We start from the raw sequence: 20,332 nt of genomic DNA on the forward strand, positions 1-20,332 counted from the left end.
GGGGTCAGAGCACAGGATCAGCCATATTACGGCACCCCTGGAGCAGAGGGGGTTAAGGGCCTTGCTCAAGGGCCCAACAGTGGCTGCATGGCAGAGCTTTCAATTGATAGTCCAAAGCTCTACCCACTATGCTACCACTGTCCCAGTGGACTATGCATTGTGCATAATGGCATGGTCGTTCTAAAACAGACAAGGCAATTTCTCAAACTGTTCCCCAAACAAATAAGTGAGTGTAGGGAGTGTAAGCATGCCCATATATATCGTTCCCTTTTTTTAGTCAAACCTGTAAAAATATCACCTGGAGAAGGCACAGTGGTACAGCTGGCAGTGTGGGTGCCACACAACAACATACACTATATTGCCAAAAGTATTCACTCACCCATCCAAATCATTGAATTCAGGTGTTCTTATCACCTCCATGGCCACAGGTTTATAAAACCAAGCACCTAGGCATGCAGACTGCTTCTACAAACAGTTGTAAAAGAACGGGTCGCTCTCAGGAGCTCAGTGAATTCCAGCGTGGTACCGTGATAGGATGCCACGTGCGCAACAAGTCCAGTCGTGAAATTTTCCTCGCTACTAAATATTCCACAGTCAGCTGTCAGTGGTATTATAACAAAGTGGAAGTGATTGGGAACGACAGCAGCTCGGCCACAAAGTGCTAGGCCACGTAAAATGACAGATGCTGAGGCGCATAGTGCGCAGAGGTCGCCAACTTTCTGCAGAGTCAATGGTGTGGGGTTGATTTTCAGGAGTTGGGCTCGGCCCCGTAGTTCCAGTAAAATGAACTCTTAATGCTTCAGCATACCAAGAGATTTTGGACAATTTCATACTCCCAACTTTGTGGGAACAGTTTGGGGATGACCCTTTCCTGTTCCAACATGACTGCGCACCAGTGCACAAAGCAAGGTTCATAAAGACATGGATGAGCGAGTTTGGTGTGGTACAACTTGACTGGCCTGCACAGAATCCTGACCTTAACCCAATAGAACGCCTCTGGGATGAATTAGAGTGAAGACTGCGAACCAGGCCTTCTCGTCCAACATCAGTGTCTGACCTCACAAATGCGCTTCTGGAAGAATGGTCAAAAATTCCCATAAACACACTCCTAAACCTTGTGGAAAGCCTTCCCAGAAGAGTTGAAGCTGTTATAGCTGCAAAGGGTGGGCCGACATCATATAAAACCCTATGGATTAAGAATGGGATGTCACTCAAGTGCATATGCGTGTGAAGGTAGACCAGCGAATACTTTTGGCAATATAGTGTAGGTCTGGGATTTGATCTTTACCTTCAGTCTGATTTTTTACTTTGTCTGCCTAAGGTTTTAATGGATACCTTTTCTTACCTCCTCTAACTGGCTGCTTAAATTTTGACACCGAATTGGCACACTGTCCTGGTATTACTGGCTCCAAACCAATTGTGACCCAGGATGGAACACTTAGTACACAATTAACGAATAAATTAATACTAAATGATTGAATATACAGTAAAACAAACAAATAAAGACAATGTCGTGAATTTGACTGGCAGATTTTGTGCTAAACTGAAATGATTCCCTCTAAACGACTCTTTCCATACGAATCGAATAGGTTGACATATCTGGTTTCGACTCGCGCTGTACTGAACCACACGGTTTCCGTAGTTGTCTGAGTAAGAATGGCTGTTTCACTATGGTTCCGCTGCTTGTTTGGTCCCAATCTGCACCGGATTCACCGCCCACCGGATCACTCCCGACCCGATCACAGGACCGTAAGGAGGGTGCGCAATCTGCTCTTTACCAACACCTCCACAAACCAACCGTTTCATCTTTAATTCAGTCCGGTTTCTGTAAAAGTGTTTGGCTGCGTTTCAACCCGCATACTACCGTACTAGTTTGCATAAATACTACTGTACTAGATAGTATGCAAGAGTTCTGCGTCTTTATTGGTATCTTACTGTCGTTCCATACTGCTTAGTACGCTAGTATGCGGTTTCTGACGTAGCCTGTGATGTTTGACAGTGCGCGGGGCTGCTTAGGCTCTGGCTAGTTAGCATGCTAATGTCAATAAAGGTTGAGAGCTCTGTCGGTGACTTCAAAAATAGGTTTTAAACTACATTTTAAAGCTGATATGAATTTATGTAATGCAAGTTCAGAAAAGACAAAACCCCCGAACATTTAGGTATATAAAGGTGGTTTTTCCATTCATTTAGTATTTATTCTTGGCTGAATCCCAAATGCTTCTTGACTCTCTACATAGTGCACTACAGTGAGTGTGAAATAAAGGCTTGTACACTCTACGTAGTGCACATCGGAAGTGTACTTTCTATACACACTTATTGGCTATTTTTTCAGGTACACCTACCACATACAGACGGGGGACACATAAAAGGAAAATTAGTATCATAAAATATAATTAAATGACTAATTAAATTTAGCAGGTTGTCAGGTAACAGAGGATTGTGCACTACATTTACGAGGTGATTTAATCCAAAGCGACAGTTGTGGCTGAATACAAAGCAAGCACTTAATTTCAACAGTGGATAACTTGGTGGTGGTGAGACTTGAACCAGTCTCATTCTGATAAAAAGTCCAGTACCTTTACAGCTAAACTAGAATAAAATGGCAGATAAGCATGATACAGATTTACAAATTTTATGGCCTATAGGATTAATTGTGCTAATCTGCTACAGTAGAAGTATTTGAAGATGAAGAACCATGCATAGGTCAGTTAGGTGTTGTGCATACCCTGTATCCCAAATTGAACAAAGAACAAGCAGTTTTGGTCTGGGTCCTTTCTGTGTAGTTTGCATGTTCTCCCTGTGTCTGGGTGGGTTTCCTCCAGGTGCTCCAATTTCTTCCCACAGTCCAAAGACATGCAGGCGAGGTGAATTGGAGATACAAAATTGTCCATGACTGTGTTTGATATTACCTTGTGAACTGATTAACCTTGTGTAACCGGTAACTACCGTTCCTGTCATAAATGTAACCAAAAGTGTAAAACATGACGTTAAAATCCTAATAAAACAAACAAACAAACCAGTTTGGGCAGTCAGGTGACGTAGCGGAGGGCTGACATCTTAAACTCATGAGTTCAAATCTCAGCTCTGCTACACAAACAATGATTGGCTTGTCCGTCGGGTTGAATGCCGAAGGGGACTCCTCACAAAAGATGCAATTATGACCTCTGCTGGCTAATAGATGGTGCCTGCAGAGAGACGGGGGATAATGGAGATCAGTGCATGACTCTCCGAGACCGAGCCCCATATGAACCCGCCTCCATGTGTCAGAGGGGGCTCTTCTCATTCAGGAGTGGAAGTCAGCAGCAGCTGAGATTAAGCAAAATCAATAGGCTAATTGGATAGGACCAGATTGGGAGGAAGAAGCTGTCTATATACACAATATATTCATTAATGGTCATGGTCGTGGCAGGTCTGGTGCCACTGGGAAACACTAGGTGCATGGCAGGAATACCCTGGACAGGGTGCCAATGGCTAGCTTAATAGACCACTACACCACCTTAGCACCCATTCACAATATATTCATATTTATTCGCAGGGTGTAGATTACCAGCCAAGAAGTTTGGAAAGACACACTGACAGTATCATTGGTTGGGTAAGTTGTTTTCTTTCAAAGTTTTAATCTCACACCACACCAACACATCTGATTTAACTTAAGATGTATTTAATGTAAGAGAACATAAAGTTTGTTGCCTCTATGATGGACTGAGAACAACTGGTTTACTTAGTAAGAATGCCTGCTTTTCTTGAGAGGCTTGTGTGGCTAACCAATGTATACATTTTTCTCTGCAGGCGTTATTGTTGTGGTCCCTGTCATATTACAGCTCCCCACTTCTTCTGTGCTATCTCTATAGGAAAGGTAAACACACACAACACTTCTGGATCAGATGAGATGTGATTTCCCTATTTTTGCATTCATTCATAAACTAAGTTTTAAATTGATACCAATACAGATTTAATTTCTTTTATAAGTTTATTGTGTGCCTTCTGACAATTTTCTGGGTCAAAATATACAGTGCTGTGATTTGTTCTCTTTCTGATTTCTTTAATATGTTTCAGTTAGTTGTTTTAATTATTAAATAAAATTAGTCACTTGACTGGCCTTGAGTAATCCAAAAAAAAACCTTAGTTACTTGATCAACTGGTTTACAACCAAATTTAATTGGTAATCTGTTTTATGGCTCAGAGGTCTTAACAAGCAGCACACAATGCCATGATTACACCGCTATTTCTAAGACTTTAGGACTCCAGCGAACCACAATGGGGAAAAATTACAACAGTGGTGATTCTTTCCAGTACTGAAATTCTACCAGATGCTCATATGCAGAGATGGGTCCATGCTGAGTCTGGTTTCTCTGAAGGTTTCTTTGTGTAATTTAAGGGAGTTTTCATTTCCTCTGCCACCCTTGGCTCGCTCAGCAGGGGGTTTTTGGTCTGTTGGTCCTGGATACTGTAAAGTTCCTTTGAGAAAAAGCACTGTACAAATACATTTAACTTGAATTGTCCAGTTATGATACCTGCTTGTGCATTATAGATGCTTTTAACAGTGCACAGAAGGTAGCATGGGCACTTTGACTGGCCTGCAACTACACAGCCCCATACACATAAGTCTTCGATGCACTGTGTGTTGTGACAGCTTCAGCTCAACACCAGTATTAAAATAATCTGCAGTTTGAGCCACATTAGTTTGTCTGTTAGTCCGTACCAGACGAAATAACCTTCACATTTTAGCATCAGTGAGTATTGGCTGCGTAGCAATCTGTCAGCAGTTCATGGCTTGTCCCTCAGTCAGACCACTGTCACTGGGTACTCACCTGCCTTTGAGCGCCCCTTGCTCCACAATGGCATATAAGCGAGAATTATTAAGATCACAGAGAGAAGAAAAACAACATTTCAGCCAACACTAAAATACAAGGCCCCCCACATTTTCAGCAGATGTTTCCAGGAATTACATAAAAGACTATTATTGTGTGATATTCTTAAAAGTCTAATATTCAGTCATTTAAAATTAAAATAAGTTACTTTTACTTTGAAATATTCAAGTTTTTCCTCTTTTTAATAAAAAACTTTTATTCATTATCTCTTTACGCTGAGTTAGTTGATTTCAGTTCTTGGAGAACTTTTTTTTACGTTCCACCTACTGTGTCAGGCAATCAAGGTAGCAGACTCGAGGTTGATTGCGTCTTTATGCCGGAACATTTGATAGACTGTGGTATGTCGCAGTATGAGAACTGATTATAATGGTGGTATAATCAAACCTAATCAGACCAGATGAGCCACGTGCTAGAGTGATTACTGTCGTACCTCTGCCTGGGAAATTCCTTAATGCCACTCATGCACACAATAGCATAAATATAGTTGTTTACAGCTTGTACATCTGAAGTGGCTTTATTAATAAATGATGAGAACTAGAAGGGAAGTGAATTGTCTGGGCTAGATTTACTGGTACACTTTACAGGCAATATACAGGCGGCACAGTGGCTCGGTAGGTAGCACTGTCACCTCACAGCAAGAAGGTCCTGGGTTCGATCCCCAGTTGGGGTGGTCCGGGTCCTTTCTGTGTAGAGTTTGCATGTTCTCCCCGTGTCTGTGTGTGTTTCTTACGGGACAAGACATGCAGTCAGGTTATTTAGAGATACAAAATTGTTAGTGACTGTGTTTGAACTGATGAATCTTCAGTAATGAGTAACTTACCTGTTCTGTCATAAATGTAACTAAAGTGTGTAAAACATTACTCTAAAATCCTATTAGAGACGTGTACAAGCAAGTACATATATATACCGATCAGGCATAACATTATGACCACTGACAGGTGACGTGAATTACGACCTGTTAGTGGGTGGACTATATTAGGCAGCAAGTGAACATTTTATCCTCAAAGCTGATGTTGTTAGAAGCGGAAAAAATGGACAAGCGTAAGGATTTAAGTGAGTTTGACAAGGGCCAAATTGTGATGGCTAGAGCTGTTGTGGGGTGTTCCCGGTCTGCAGTGGTCAGTATATATCAAAAGTGGTCCAAGGAAGGAACAGTGGTAAACCGGCGACAGGGTCATGATGCATGTGGGGAGCGAAGGCTGGCCCGTGTGCTCTGATCCAACAGACGAGCACCTGTAGCTCAAATTGCTGAAGAAGTTAATGCTGGTTCTGATAGAAAGGTGTCAGAATACACAGTGCATCACAGTTTGTTGCGTATGGAGCTGCATAGCCGCAGACCAGTCAGGGTGCCCATGCTGACCCCTGTCCACCGCTGAAAACGCCAACAATGGGCACGTGAGCATCGGAACTGGACCACGGAGCAATGAAAGTAGGTGGCCTGGTCTGATGAATCACGTTTTCTTTTACATCACGTGGATGGCCGGGTGCGTGTGTATTCCCTGATGGCTGTGGCCTCTTTCAGCAGGATAATGCGCCCCCACAAAGCAGAAATTGTTCAGGTTGGGTTGTGAAATGGTTGTGCTCAGTTTGGGGAGCACAACAACGAGTTTTGAGGTGTTGACTTGGCCTCCAAATTCCCCAGATGTCAATCCAATCGAGCATCTGTGGGATGTGCTGGAGAAACAAGTCCAATCCATGGAGGCCCCACCTCAGAACTTACAGGAGTTAAAGGATCTGCTGGTAACATCTTGGCCAGATACCACAGCACACCTTCAGGGGTCTAGTGGAGTCCATGCCTCGATGGGTCAGGGCTGTTTTGGCAGCAATAGGGGGACCAACACAATATTAGGAAGGTGGTCATATTGTTAATAGCAATAGATTGCAATAGATTCTCTTCATAACATTATTTTTTCTATACAGTTTTTATCTGAAAGTATTTTAGTCCTATATAGGTTTTAAAAGGATGCACTGTCACCAAAAATGAGTCTAGGAAATGACATTTTTCAAGTGCTTTACAGACATTTTGGTTAAATTGATTTGACTCATTGTGTTATGTGGAAATCTTTTAATGATTGATGCTTTTTTGTTTCAGGTTATATCTGCTCCAGTAAGCTTGTTCCTTTTAGCCAGTACGTTGGCACAGCACTGGTCTGTTTGCTGGGTGTGGCCTGTCTGAGAGGTGAGTTCTTCATTGCTAATCAAACAACATCTCCCATCTATCTGAAAATGTATGCATTGGTTGTGTGGTGTGATGGTTAGAGCAGTGGTAACATCAGTGCGTAAGTTCTGGGGGTTTGAATCCTGGACTGTGTTCACAAATACAGAACATGCATGGCAGTACATAGACCTAGCCATTCGGGGGATACATATCAGCGCAATCTTAGTGCTGGTTCCAAGCCCGGATAAAAAGGAGGGTTGCATCAAGAAGGACATCTATCATAAAAAGTGTGCCGAATTAAATATGTGGACTAATGAGTCACTGCGGCGACCCCTAACGGGAGCAGCCGAGAGGAATCATTATGGTTCATATGGCGAAAACGTACTATTGTGGTGTGTCATTATATCATTGTAACTGTATACATAGTTGAGCCAAAACATTAGGACCACCCTTTAAAAATGTGCAGGGCAATGAGTATTTCTTACAGTTGTACGTGTGATGGTTTATGTTGAGGGGATATATTGAATGCACATTGCCTCCTCTGACACCTGTGAATCTGCATTCTTTACACCAGCCAGCCAGAGCCTCATATACAGATGACCATGCTGTTCTTTCTGTATTCTTCAGCCACTCGCTGGCGCCTTAGCCCAGGTGGGCTAGCATATTAGACTCTAAACACCTCTGTTAAACCAGACTTCACTGTAGGCTAAGTCTGAGATTTTGATTTTCAATTGACAGCTATTTCATAATCAGCATGTTTGGCCTTGCAAGACTAATTTAGAGCTTCTACTCCTCTGCCCAGCTACAAAACTTAGTGTGGATGCACCATTGTCATTTATGTTTTCACCAGGAATTAGGTTAAAACTGATCTGGTCCTGATCCGCTGATATCCTCATCACCCTGTCTGAAATATTTCGGCCAAACCGAAAAAGTCAGAGTTTTGTTTAATACTTTGTATGTTTTTGTTGGGTTGTTGTCAGGCTTGGGACGCTGGAGAAACTCTGAGTATGTTCAGTTCATCTCCATCCTGGATGAGACCAGGAAGAACCACACGCCTAGCAACAAGGTGAGAACGGAGCCCCATGAGAACAACGTTCCCAGTGAGACCAGCTCACTGATGTAATCTGCTCGCTTGTTATGGTTGTACCTAACCATGTTTGTGCTCTGTCCTCTTCAGAAAAAACTTTCTGCATATGATTTCGACTTCTCACACTGGCCAGCAGATTTCAGCTGGAATGAAGCAGGCAGTCAGTAAGTTGTGTGTGTTTGTGATGGTGTCTGTGTGTGTTGGGAAGGCTAATGACTAATTGATTAACCAATAACTGACATCTAAATGAAAATGAAAATCGATTTCCGTCCACTGACGCTTGATATTTATGCTGAGACTGGAGCTGTGGATCTCGCACATCACTTCCACGGATAGAGAAATCTAGTACTGTCTGGAAATTGGCCTCGACCCCTCTGTGCACATACGCAGCTGTAGTGTTATGCAGAATTCTGTATGCGTGCTGTCAGTTGCATCCCCTATTTGGGAAAGCGCATTGCCATAGGGTATTATACACAGCTCATGTGTAGCTCTCATGTCTTAACAATTACAGGATATGACTGGAATGCAGAACTGATGACATGACATTAATCGTTGTTAACAGTAGCTCTGATATGCGTTTTGTATTTTTTTCCCTAATTTTCCTCCCAATCTAGTTGCATCAAATTACCCAATTGCATTATGCTTCCTCTCTACTGATGTTGAACTCTACTCTGACTGAGGAGAGCCATGACTAACACACGCCCCCTTCGACACATGTGCAGTAGCCGACTGCATGTTTTCATGAAATAGCTTCCTCTTGCTGCCACTCATCTAGAAAGGCCTGTACAGGATTTTGGACTGTCAGTGGCAATTTGTGACCTTTCAGTCAAAAGAACATTTTAAGGTCAGTCACTCATGATGGATAAAAAGGCCTGGTTTGCAATTGATGATCCAAGTCATTTAGGCAAAACGTAGCCTAGTGGTTAAAATTACTGGACTAGTAATCAGAAGGTCGCTGGTACAAGCCCCATCACTGCCAGGTTGCTGCTGTTGGGCCCTTGAGCAAGGCTCTAACCCTCAATTGCTCAGACTGTATACTGTAATTGTAATGTAAGTCGAGTTGGATTAAGGCGTCTGCTAGATCCCAAAAATGTCAATTAAAATTTTGCAGTGTGTGTGCTTGTGCCTGTTTTTTCATTGGCTTTTGTTGTGTTGACAGGAAGTCAAAAGGGGGCGTTTCACTGCTGAAGCCAGAGCCCAAACACAGAGGCGCAGCAGACAGTCTGCTGGGTTCAGTACGGACATTACCATGTCATATCATCAGGTAATACACACTCTTCTCGTCACTTCACCATAATTCTGAATTTGAAATCACTTTGAATATCAGGTCACACACCACTCGACAAAATCCACATCATTATTGTTATTATTAAGTGCCGTTGAGTTGATTCTGACTCCTGGTGCCCATATGGACTGTACTTTTATTTCGTAACATGGACACAGTGCTGCCTTTTGATATAAATGTGCCAGTTTTTAGCCCAAGTACCTGATCTAAAGACATGTGTGTGTCTGACACAGTGGCTCGGTGGGTAGCACTGTTGCCTCACAGCAAGAAGGGTTCGATTCCCAGGTGGAGCGTTCTGGGTCTTTTCTGTGTGGAGTTTGCATGTTCTCCCTGTATCTGCGTGGGTTTCCTCCTGGAGCTCCGGTTTCCTCCCACAGTCCAAAAACATGAAAGTGAGGTAAATTGGAGATACAAAATTGTCCATGACTGTGTTTGACATTATAAACTTAAACTGATTAATCTTGTGTAACCAGTAACTACCTGTTCTGTCATGAATGTAACCAAAGTGTGTAAAACACAACGTTAAAATTCTAATAAATTAATAAGAACAGATTTAGGCATTTAAAGTGCTTAACTGGTACCCAAAAGGGAGAAGGTCAACCACTTGGTATTTACCACATGTGGTAAAATAGACTAGGTCTTCCATTCCTTTTATTAGCAGTTCTAGTCACTGTGATTGGTGTATTTGTGTTGTAGCTATCTCATAACCCACTCGTTTGGTCGGAGGATGCTCTACCCGGGCTCTGTGGGGCTGCTGCAGAAGGCCATGAGACCCATGCTGAGAGAAGGCCAAGCCAAGCTTATTGAAGACGTAACTAAAACACACACACACTCACACACTAGCTCTATACCTGAATCAAATATGCAGCATTGGGATATAAATACATTTCTTTACTTTTGTACTTTTTCTATTTGCTTTAGTACGGTGGGCAGAGAAACAAGCTGATGGCGTGTGACGGAAATGAAATTGATACTATGTTTGTGGATCGGAGAGAAACCAGAGGTTCAAACAGCAAAACTTTGGTAAGACTGGTAGAGAGAGAATGAGACATGGACCTGTATTACATTAATGTCTGTATTTATACCATTTAGCGGACTCTATATGCCACATGTGTCAAACTCAAGGCCCGCCACGTCATTTTATGTGGCCCGCGAGAGCTTAAAAGACGTATGATTGTCTTAAAATACACTGTAACATCATACATAAACTCCATCTCCCACCGCAAAGTGACTGCATCCCGCCGCTAGATGGCAGAGTTTCCACATCAGCGTTTAACTGAGGTGGTTTTTCAACAAGTGATGTTGAGAAATATTTACAATTAATCCCAAAATGTACAAGAAGAGAAAATTGAAGCAGAAAGAAGGGAATTTAATTAAAGATGGGAAAGTGAATACAAGTTTGTGCTTCAAGAAGAAGAAAAACCGGTACGTCCCTTGTGTTATAAGGCCGTGTCTGTGGTAAAGGAGTACAATATAAATGTAGATATACATTATTAATATACAGTATAAATTTGGCATTTTGACACCAAACACAGAATTTAGCCTCCAAGAAAAACAACAAATTGTCCAAGACGTAAAAGGCAGACTGCAATCACAGCATGATGCGGGGCCACCATAATGCAGATGTGGCCCTCTGTGAAAATGAGTTTGACACCCCTGATATATATCACATAAAGTGATGTACTATTGTGGAAAAAATTACAATGCATGTACAGTGTATCACAAAAGTGAGTACACCCCTCACATTTCTGCAGATATTTAAGTATATATTTTCATGGGACAACACTGACAAAATGACACTTTGACACAATGAAAAGTAGTCTGTGTGCAGCTTATATAACAGTGTAAATTTATTCTTCCCTCAAAATAACTCAATATACAGCCATTAATGTCTAAACCACCGGCAACAAAAGTGAGTACACCCCTTAGTGAAAGTTCCTGAAGTGTCAATATTTTGTGTGGCCACCATTATTTCCCAGAACTGCCTTAACTCTCCTGGGCATGGAGTTTACCAGAGCTTCACAGGTTGCCACTGGAATGCTTTTCCACTCCTCCATGACGACATCACGGAGCTGGCGGATATTCGAGACTTTGCGCTCCTCCACCTTCCGCTTGAGGATGCCCCAAAGATGTTCTATTGGGTTTAGGTCTGGAGACATGCTTGGCCAGTCCATCACCTTTACCCTCAGCCTCTTCAATAAAGCAGTGGTCGTCTTAGAGGTGTGTTTGGGGTCATTATCATGCTGGAACACTGCCCTGCGACCCAGTTTCCGGAGGGAGGGGATCATGCTCTGCTTCAGTATTTCACAGTACATATTGGAGTTAATGTGTCCCTCAATGAAATGTAACTCCCCAACACCTGCTGCACTCATGCAGCCCCAGACCATGGCATTCCCACCACCATGCTTGACTGTAGGCATGACACACTTATCTTTGTACTCCTCACCTGATTGCCGCCACACATGCTTGAGACCATCTGAACCAAACAAATTAATCTTGGTCTCATCAGACCATAGGACATGGTTCAGAAGAGGCTTCCTTCTGGGGTGACAGCCATGCAGACCAATTTGATGTAGTGTGCGGCGTATGGTCTGAGCACTGACAGGCTGACCCCCCACCTTTTCAATCTCTGCAGCAATGCTGACAGCACTCCTGCGCCTATCTTTCAAAGACAGCAGTTGGATGTGACGCTGAGCACGTGCACTCGGCTTCTTTGGACGACCGACGCGAGGTCTGTTCTGAGTGGACCCTGCTCTTTTAAAACACTGGATGATCTTGGCCACTGTGCTGCAGCTCAGTTTCAGGGTGTTGGCAATCTTCTTGTAGCCTTGGCCATCTTCATGTAGCGCAACAGTTCGTCTTTTAAGATCCTCAGAGAGTTCTTTGCCATGAGGTGCCATGTTGGAACTTTCAGTGACCAGTATGAGAGAGTGTGAGAGCTGTACTACTAAATTGAACACACCTGCTCCCTATGCACACCTGAGACCTAGTAACACTAACAAATCACATGACATTTTGGAGGGAAAATGACAAGCAGTGCTCAATTTGGACATTTAGGGGTGTAGTCTCTTAGGGGTGTACTCACTTTTGTTGCCGGTGGTTTAGACATTAATGGCTGTATATTGAGTTATTTTGAGGGAAGAATAAATTTACACTGTTATATAAGCTGCACACAGACTACTTTTCATTGTGTCAAAGTGTCATTTTGTCAGTGTTGTCCCATGAAAAGATATACTTAAATATCTGCAGAAATGTGAGGGGTGTACTCACTTTTGTGATACACTGTATTTACCACATTGAGATTTGGGCTATGCTCAGGACCCCAACAGTGGAAGCTTGGCAGTGGAGAGGCTTGAACCAGAAACCTTTTGATTCAGTACCTTAACCGCTATACTAGAATGTAATAACTTTGAGTAAATCAAAGTGTCAAAAAATGGAAATGATTTGCTTTGCGTTGTCTACATTGAGTTTGTAATGTCACTTAAAAATGGCCGCTCAGGTGGCACAGCAGTAAAAACACACTCTGAACACCAGAGCTGGAATCTCGAATACATCGTATCGAATCTCAGCTCTGCCTGCCGGCTGGGCTGAGCGGCCACATGAACGACGATTGGCCTGTTTGTTCAGATAGGGGTGGGATATTAAGCCGGCTAGGGACTCTCTCATAACTAATGCAATTATGGCCTATGCTTACTGATTGATGGCGCCTGCACAGAGATGGGAGAGTGCTGTCAGGGTGTGTCTCTTCGTACACAGTGCTGATCCGAATTGCTCTTGTCAAAGTGTAGGTGACAAAATGCATACGGCTGCTGCCCACTTGTCAAATGGGGCGTGGGTTAGCTTAGTTCTCCTCAATCAGAGCGGGGATTGGCATTGGTGGAGAGGAAGCATGGGCAATTGGATGCGCTACAAGGGAGAGAAAGGGGAGAAAATGCATAAACAAAATATTTTTAAAAATGTATTTTGTGGCACAGGTGATCTGTTGTGAGGGGAATGCAGGCTTCTATGAAGTGGGCTGCATGAACACTCCACTGGAAGGTAAAAGATGTGGTTCATCCTGGCCAATGGCGATAAATGTTCATTTAGCATTTTAATTATTCTGTGCATGTCAACAAAATAGTGTATTGTATATGATGTCCTGAAAACACCTATGTAGTTTGCTTACCTCTGTCTCATCCACCCTTTTCTCAGGTGGGTACTCAGTCCTGGGCTGGAATCATCCAGGATTTGCTGGCAGTACAGTAAGTGCACATCACTGATCACAATTTCAGACGCACACACCTCTGCATCATAGCCATACTATGGTTTATCACACTATTAGGTGTTCCTGATGCTTATCTTGCGGCGGGTGATAAATCAAGCAGCGATGGTGAAACAAACCTCAGTGTTTGTCTGTAATAGTCATAATAACCTGTCTGTTAAAATCAGGAGTGATATAAAGCAAATCATAAGGCATTGGAGTTTCTTCCATCTGGCTATGGATACAATTTGCCATCATGTAAAACAAACTCCTTAGTCCTGGCTGCCAATGGCCTTTTAAATAACTCAATGGGATTTTGATGTTGTAGTCATATTCAAACCCAGCAGGTTAAATGATGGTCGCTTGTTTGTTTTGTGTGGAAACTGCTGACTGCACTGCAAATTGCTCCTCAGGGTAATGCAGTTATCCTTGATAACACATCTCTCACTTTCTATACTACCTTTCCTGCCGTGAATATAACCACTGTGTAAACACTGCAAAAAACATCTATAAATAAATAAACACACTTTCTATATCTATGTCCTTTCTTTTTTTTCAGGGTGTGCCGTTTCCTCAGAACGAAGCCAACGCGATGGACGTGGTCATCCAGTTCGCTGTGCACAAATTGGGATTCAGTTTGAGTGACATTGTTGTGTATGCCTGGTCAATAGGAGGCTTTACGGGTAAGCAACCCTAAGAAATAAATTACTATTAGGGACGTACCACGCTGTACCTCGCAGCAATAAAATGAAAATGAAAATATAAATGGACCCTCAATATACACTGATCAGCCATTATCTCTCTGGTGGTGCAGTTTATCATGTATACGTTTTTTGCAGCTTCTTGGGCAGTAATGTCCTATCCTGAGATTCAAGCCGTGGTTCTAGACGCTTCATTTGATGACCTCCTGCCCCTCGCCTTGAAGGTCATGCCCGACAGCTGGCGTGAGTGCACATGCTTAAAATCAGAACACACATTACAACCTGTTAAGCACTAGTGTACACGTTTTTTGTAATTCTGCTTGATTTGTGCTTGTTCCTGTTCAAACAGGACCGTTGGTGACTTACACAGTCCGGCAGTACATGAACCTCAACAACGCAGAGCAGCTGTGCAAGTAAGAATTAGCACATTAATACATGGATGGATGACAAATTAAAGAAAAATAACACAAGGTCTTTTTATGAGGTACTAGGCCATTCCGACCCACTTGAACCCTGATATGTTCTACAAGTCTTTGGAACTGTGTTGAATCTGGAACTGTTTTTTCCCCCAAAAAAGGTTTTTTTTCTCAGTTGGTGTTTTGAAGGTGATTGAGAGTGCAGTCTAACACTGGTCCAAAATCTTTTGTAGATATTTAACTTGATTGATATCTGGTATATCTTTATGTGATAACAAATAATTAACATTACATTTTTACATGCCATAAGGGATGCACATTTTTCCAATTTCTTATATTTCCCAGTCCCCAGTCTAGTCATTTTCAATTTTCAATTTTCAATCTTTGGCCTTTATTATTGCCCACCAGTGTTGGGTTTTTACACAGAGCCTTATTGCATACTGAAAGCTATGCTAGGCTTCAAGCAACCTCTTGTGTGTGCAGAAAGGTCTGTACCTTTAGATCAGCCATCAGAAATGAATTAAAGCATTTGTAATCGACAACATTAATTGAAAACTGTCTTTTTGATTGGTTATTGCTTAACTAATTATTGAATGAGTCCCTGCATGCCATAGGTACTAAAATGACGCTGATTGCCTAAATAGTAGTACACCTGTCTAGGGTTTTCCTTTAATTTAAGTCTGTTACCTGCATGTAACTCTATACATATGAGCTAAACTGAATTAAAAAAATTTCACTTTGATCCTTCCAGGTATAACGGACCAGTGCTGTTGATCAGAAGAACTAAAGATGAAATCATCACCACAACGTATAGCTCTCATGCACTACACCACAGCACTTTCAATAATCTTTTCTCATCCAAATAGTTCTTATTACAATCCTAATGTAATACTGTTATAATCTTAATATAAGAATGTTCATAATCCTTTCATGTCTGATATCATAAATAATAAGTAATAATGAGTATTACAACAGTGTTATGATACTAGGACAGCTCTGGTCATTTTCGTCACAACTACATAAGATGTGTCATAAACTGTAACATTACACTGAAAGCTTTCATGACAATGATACTGGTAATGTAACATTGAGTAGGTAGAGGATCTGACCACATATGGTCGCGTCTGATGTGTCAGGTTTAAGACATCATGTTAGCGTTAGGACTTCAACTAAAGCTTTACCCTGTTTTAAATCTGCACTGTTTGTGTGCTATGCTTTTATTTTAGGGGACCAGAGGACATAATGTCCAACCGAGGCAATGACCTGCTGCTCAGACTACTTCACTTTAGGTACAAGAGCACTTTGTTCATTTCTATTTTATATTACGGTGAGATATAGCTAGTGTAGCGAATGTAGCCGAGATTGTACTTTGTACATCTCAACTCTCTCTCTTGATTTTGTGATTCAGGTATCCTAAGGTAATGACCGAGGACAGCGTCAATGCGGTCAGAGAATGGCTGGCAGCCACTTCAACCCGAAATGCAGGTAGGTGTGTTCATATACACTGATCAGCCATAACATTAAAACCACCTCCTTGTTTCTACGCTCACTGTCCATTTTATCAGCTCCACTTACCATATAGAAGCACTTTGTAGTTCTACAATTACTGACTGTAGTCCAGCAGCGCTGCTGGAGTTTTTAAACACCGTGTCCACTCTATCAGACACTTCTACCTAGTTGGTTCACTTGGTCATCTTCTAGACCTTCATCAGTGGTCACAGGACGCTGCTCACGGGGCGCTGTTGGCTAGATGTTTTTGGTTGGTGGACTATTCTCAGTCCAGCAGTGACAGTGGTGTTTAAAAACTCCATCAGCACTGCTGTGTCTTATCCACTCATACCAGCACAACACACACTAACACACCACCCCAATGTCATTGTCACTGCAGTGCTGAGAAAGATCCACCACCCAAATAATACCTGCTCTGTAGTGGTCCTGGGAGAGTCCTGACCATTGACAAACAGCTTGAAAGGGGGCTAACAAAGCATGCAGAGAAACAGATGGACTACAGTCAGTAATTGTAGAACTACAAAGTGCTTCTATATGGTAAGTGGAGCTGATAAAATGGACAGTGAGTGTAGAAACAAGGTGGTTTTAATGTTATGGCTGATCAGTGTATAACATGCCTCATCTCTATCTGCTGCTGGTGCTCATCACTGAAAATGTTAGGGCATTAGACTACAGCAGAAGTCATTCATGACGAGTCATTGACACTGAATCATTGGGGATTTGACACTGTTGTCTAATGCTAAAAACCCTGAATCAAACGTGACATGGCCTTTAATTAGAAGATTTTATCAATTTCAATTTGTTAATGCATAATGCATATTATTATAAACTTGGCCTTAAATGTCAATTCTATAACATTATATTTTTATATATTTTGTATACAGACATCCTGATTATTGTTCTTTTGTTTGTTTGTTTTTTTCAGAGTTGGTGTACTCCAAATTTCAGGTGGATGATGACTGGTGTCTACCTGTTCTTCAGTCCTATCAGTCAGACAAGGAAGCACCTTTCCCCTGGAGTGTCGGTAATTAAACCAGCACTTATTAGGGTGTTCAGTCTGCAGTGTGGACTATTTAGTCTTGCTTACTTGCTTACTAAATGTCCAAAACAGGGGTCAAAAATTCTGAGACCACTAGTGAAAGGGCTTCTGTTTTGCTTTTTTGAATGTACTAGTGTTTTTAGTAACAGTAACACAAATTTCCTACTATTTGGTGCATTCATGTTGATAATAAGTGATCAAGGGCTGCAGATTTATGAACTTAAACAGCAATTCTGATGAGTCAATCAAATCTACCTGCTTAATGTCGTATGAGCATGTGCTTTTAATGGGAATGAATAAGGAAATCTGACCTTCATATAAAGGAATTAACATGGTCGATTTTCACAAATGTTTTAGTATACTGCAAAATTCTGAAATTCATATATTTCTTCCAAGATTCAACATTTTACTCAAATTGTTGATTTATTTATAATAAAACACATGATTACATTCGAGAAAAATACTACATTTGTATACTTTGCAGTAGCAGTAACTTACTAGGATGACAGCAGTAGAGGCAATAGTTTGATATAATTTGGTTGCCACATGGTGCAAAATCCACTGTATTCATAATCTATTCTGTTGTCAGGTGAGGACATGACAATGGAAGGCAGACGGCAGCTTGCACTCTTCCTGGTAAGGAAAAAATACACTTGATATTTACCAGCACTCTTAGTGACAGTTCAGTTGTACACCTAGTCAATGAGCCACAGCTGACATAGCTAATAAGTAGAACTGAAAGCTACTCAGTTTTATATCACAATTAATAGATCACTTAACTGAAACATTGCTCTTGAAATAAATCTCCATTAATAGGATGTAGCCATCAAGCCAGCTGTAATCATAAACTCTAAAGATGTACGCTGGCTAATATTTCATTGTTAATACTATTATCTGGACAACACAATAAACTAGAATTATTAAAGCAAGTGGTTCATAAGTCTGAGAAAACAGAATCTAAACAACACAAAGTTTGACCGGCTTGTTTACATTCTTTTTTTTAGTCATGTTGTAAACAACCCTTCTGGAGTCTTTCACGTTCAATACTTTCTTGCTAAATGGCTTTCATTTTGTGATACTGTGATTATGGATGAAAATGTAATCTGGGGCTTTAGAGCACCTTGTACCAACTAGAGCAGCAGGATATTTCACTAGCACACCAGTACCGAGATTCTGAACACCTCGGTTCAAATCTCGGCTCTGCTAATGGTCGGCTGGGCGCCAACTAGCAGGCACAATTGGTAGTGCCTGCAGCAGACAATATTTGGCCACCGTGTCTGCTGGGTGGGATGACTGGACTAAGTTAGTGGGGTCTTTAAGGGCTGTGTAAGGACCCTGGTTAGCAGATAGAGAAGAAGGTCCAAAGGGGGCGAAAAGAAGGGGTCCGCTAGGACACTGCGCATGTGTCTGAGGAGGCGTGAGCACCAGTATACCATCCTTGAATACAATCAGGGATCCCCAGCAGCAGAAGACAAATTGACTACGATAAATCAGGAGAAAATGCATAAATAAATAGAAAGAAACTGTCACAAAGTATTAATGACTCCACTAAACCAAGGAAACCTGGGACAGCTGAAAGACTACCTAGCCTGCAAACAAAATATGATTTTAAGGGCCTGGCAATAATTAATCCAAGAAGTTACTAAAAGCTGTAGATGAAACTGAAGAACTGCAGACGTCTCTGTCCTCAGAGTCTGGGAACATTTAGCAAGAAGGAGACCACTTAAACAGAACCGGGATCATCGCAGAATCTACTTGGGTTTATTTTTTAATGAACAGATGATTCAAAACTGAAACCAAGAGAATTTTGTACCAAGAGAATATTATGTCTGGTTTCTTTGGAATGTCATCTGTCTGTGAGTCAAAGCTGAGATGTGAGGCATGTGATCCAAAATTCAAAAGCAAGTTTTGGAGTGGCTTGTTCAAAGTTCTGAAAAGTTCATGCCTAAAAATCCAGCAGTGCTGCTAAAGGTGGTGGACTGTCCAGTTACCCTATTGCATTACACTTTCTCTTTACTGATGCTGATCTCCACTTCTGCTTGAGGAGAGCGAGACACGTTTGCAGTAGCCGACTGCATCTTTTCACCTGCACGAGGCGAGTTAATATGCAGATCAGCATATTTGTGTGTGGAGAGCCACACCCTGATTAATGCATTATTCCCCGTCTCTGTGCAGAGGCCGTAATTGCATCAGTTATGAGGTCCCTCTCCGGCTCCCCCTTTTATGAACAACAAGCTAATCGTTGTTGATGTAGCCGCCCAGCCGGATGGCAGAGCCGAGTTTCAAACCGACGAGTTTGAAATGTCAGCTCCGGTGTGCTAGTGTGTTTTACCGCTGCGCCACCTGAGCGGCCAGGCTATTACTCTAATATGTGAGTGATGATATTTGTCTTGTATAACTCTGTTACATAAATTGTTGAACAAAATCAGGAGTTTTATTTGTTTAAAATTGTGTTTATGAACTAAAATTGTTACCAGGCAATCAGATGGGGGTACATACTTTTTCCACATCATTCTAGCTCTTATAACCAGATACTGCAGTCTTATTCGGGTTTATTATGCTTTCTCCCAGGCTCAAAAGTACATGAGGAATTTTGAGACGACGCACTGCACTCCACTTCCCATCTCAGAGTTCCGTGTTCCCTGGAAGCTGTAAAGAACCGGACGGGTGGAGGCAAAAAGTAGAACCGTGGTAAAAATACTGACGGAATACAGTGAGGATTTACAGTCTGTGTTCTGAGTGATGGGTAAAATATGTCATTGTGGTTTGCTTGTGTAACAGTACAATCTGGAAAGCTCTGTTCTAGTCAGTTGGCTGCTCCAGGGTTAGGGTTGTTTGGGAGAAGACTTTGGAATTTGGCACTCCTCTTATGTCCCATTTCTTCCGGTCAGGTTTTCATCCTTTTGTTTTGGGAGCGCTCTCATTCTGAATTTGAATCTTACTTATAAATAATGACCTCAACGTTATTGTGTTGTAATTCCTTAATAAACGTATGGTTGGTTTGTGCCACCAGCAGTTCACTTGAT

At 41.9% G+C, this 20,332-nt stretch overlaps 1 protein-coding gene across 1 annotated transcript; it reads left to right on the plus strand.

Moving 5' to 3' along the window:
• The first annotated feature begins 1,649 nt into the window (after positions 1 to 1,649).
• Positions 1,650 to 20,326, plus strand: abhd16a (abhydrolase domain containing 16A, phospholipase). Its single transcript, XM_062991870.1, has 20 exons — positions 1,650 to 1,758; positions 3,536 to 3,592; positions 3,790 to 3,856; positions 6,964 to 7,050; positions 8,010 to 8,095; positions 8,207 to 8,280; positions 9,276 to 9,380; positions 10,098 to 10,212; positions 10,323 to 10,424; positions 13,376 to 13,439; positions 13,593 to 13,642; positions 14,201 to 14,324; positions 14,481 to 14,585; positions 14,692 to 14,755; positions 15,510 to 15,566; positions 15,985 to 16,047; positions 16,167 to 16,243; positions 17,193 to 17,291; positions 17,896 to 17,942; positions 19,878 to 20,326. Exons 1-20 carry the CDS (start codon positions 1,657 to 1,659, stop codon positions 19,959 to 19,961), a joined length of 1,629 nt encoding a protein of 542 aa, XP_062847940.1. The 5' UTR covers positions 1,650 to 1,656; the 3' UTR covers positions 19,962 to 20,326.
• Positions 20,327 to 20,332: the final 6 nt, after the last annotated feature.

This window comes from Trichomycterus rosablanca, chromosome 3, assembly GCF_030014385.1.
Source record: "Trichomycterus rosablanca isolate fTriRos1 chromosome 3, fTriRos1.hap1, whole genome shotgun sequence".
Taxonomy (NCBI): Eukaryota; Metazoa; Chordata; class Actinopteri; order Siluriformes; family Trichomycteridae; genus Trichomycterus; species Trichomycterus rosablanca.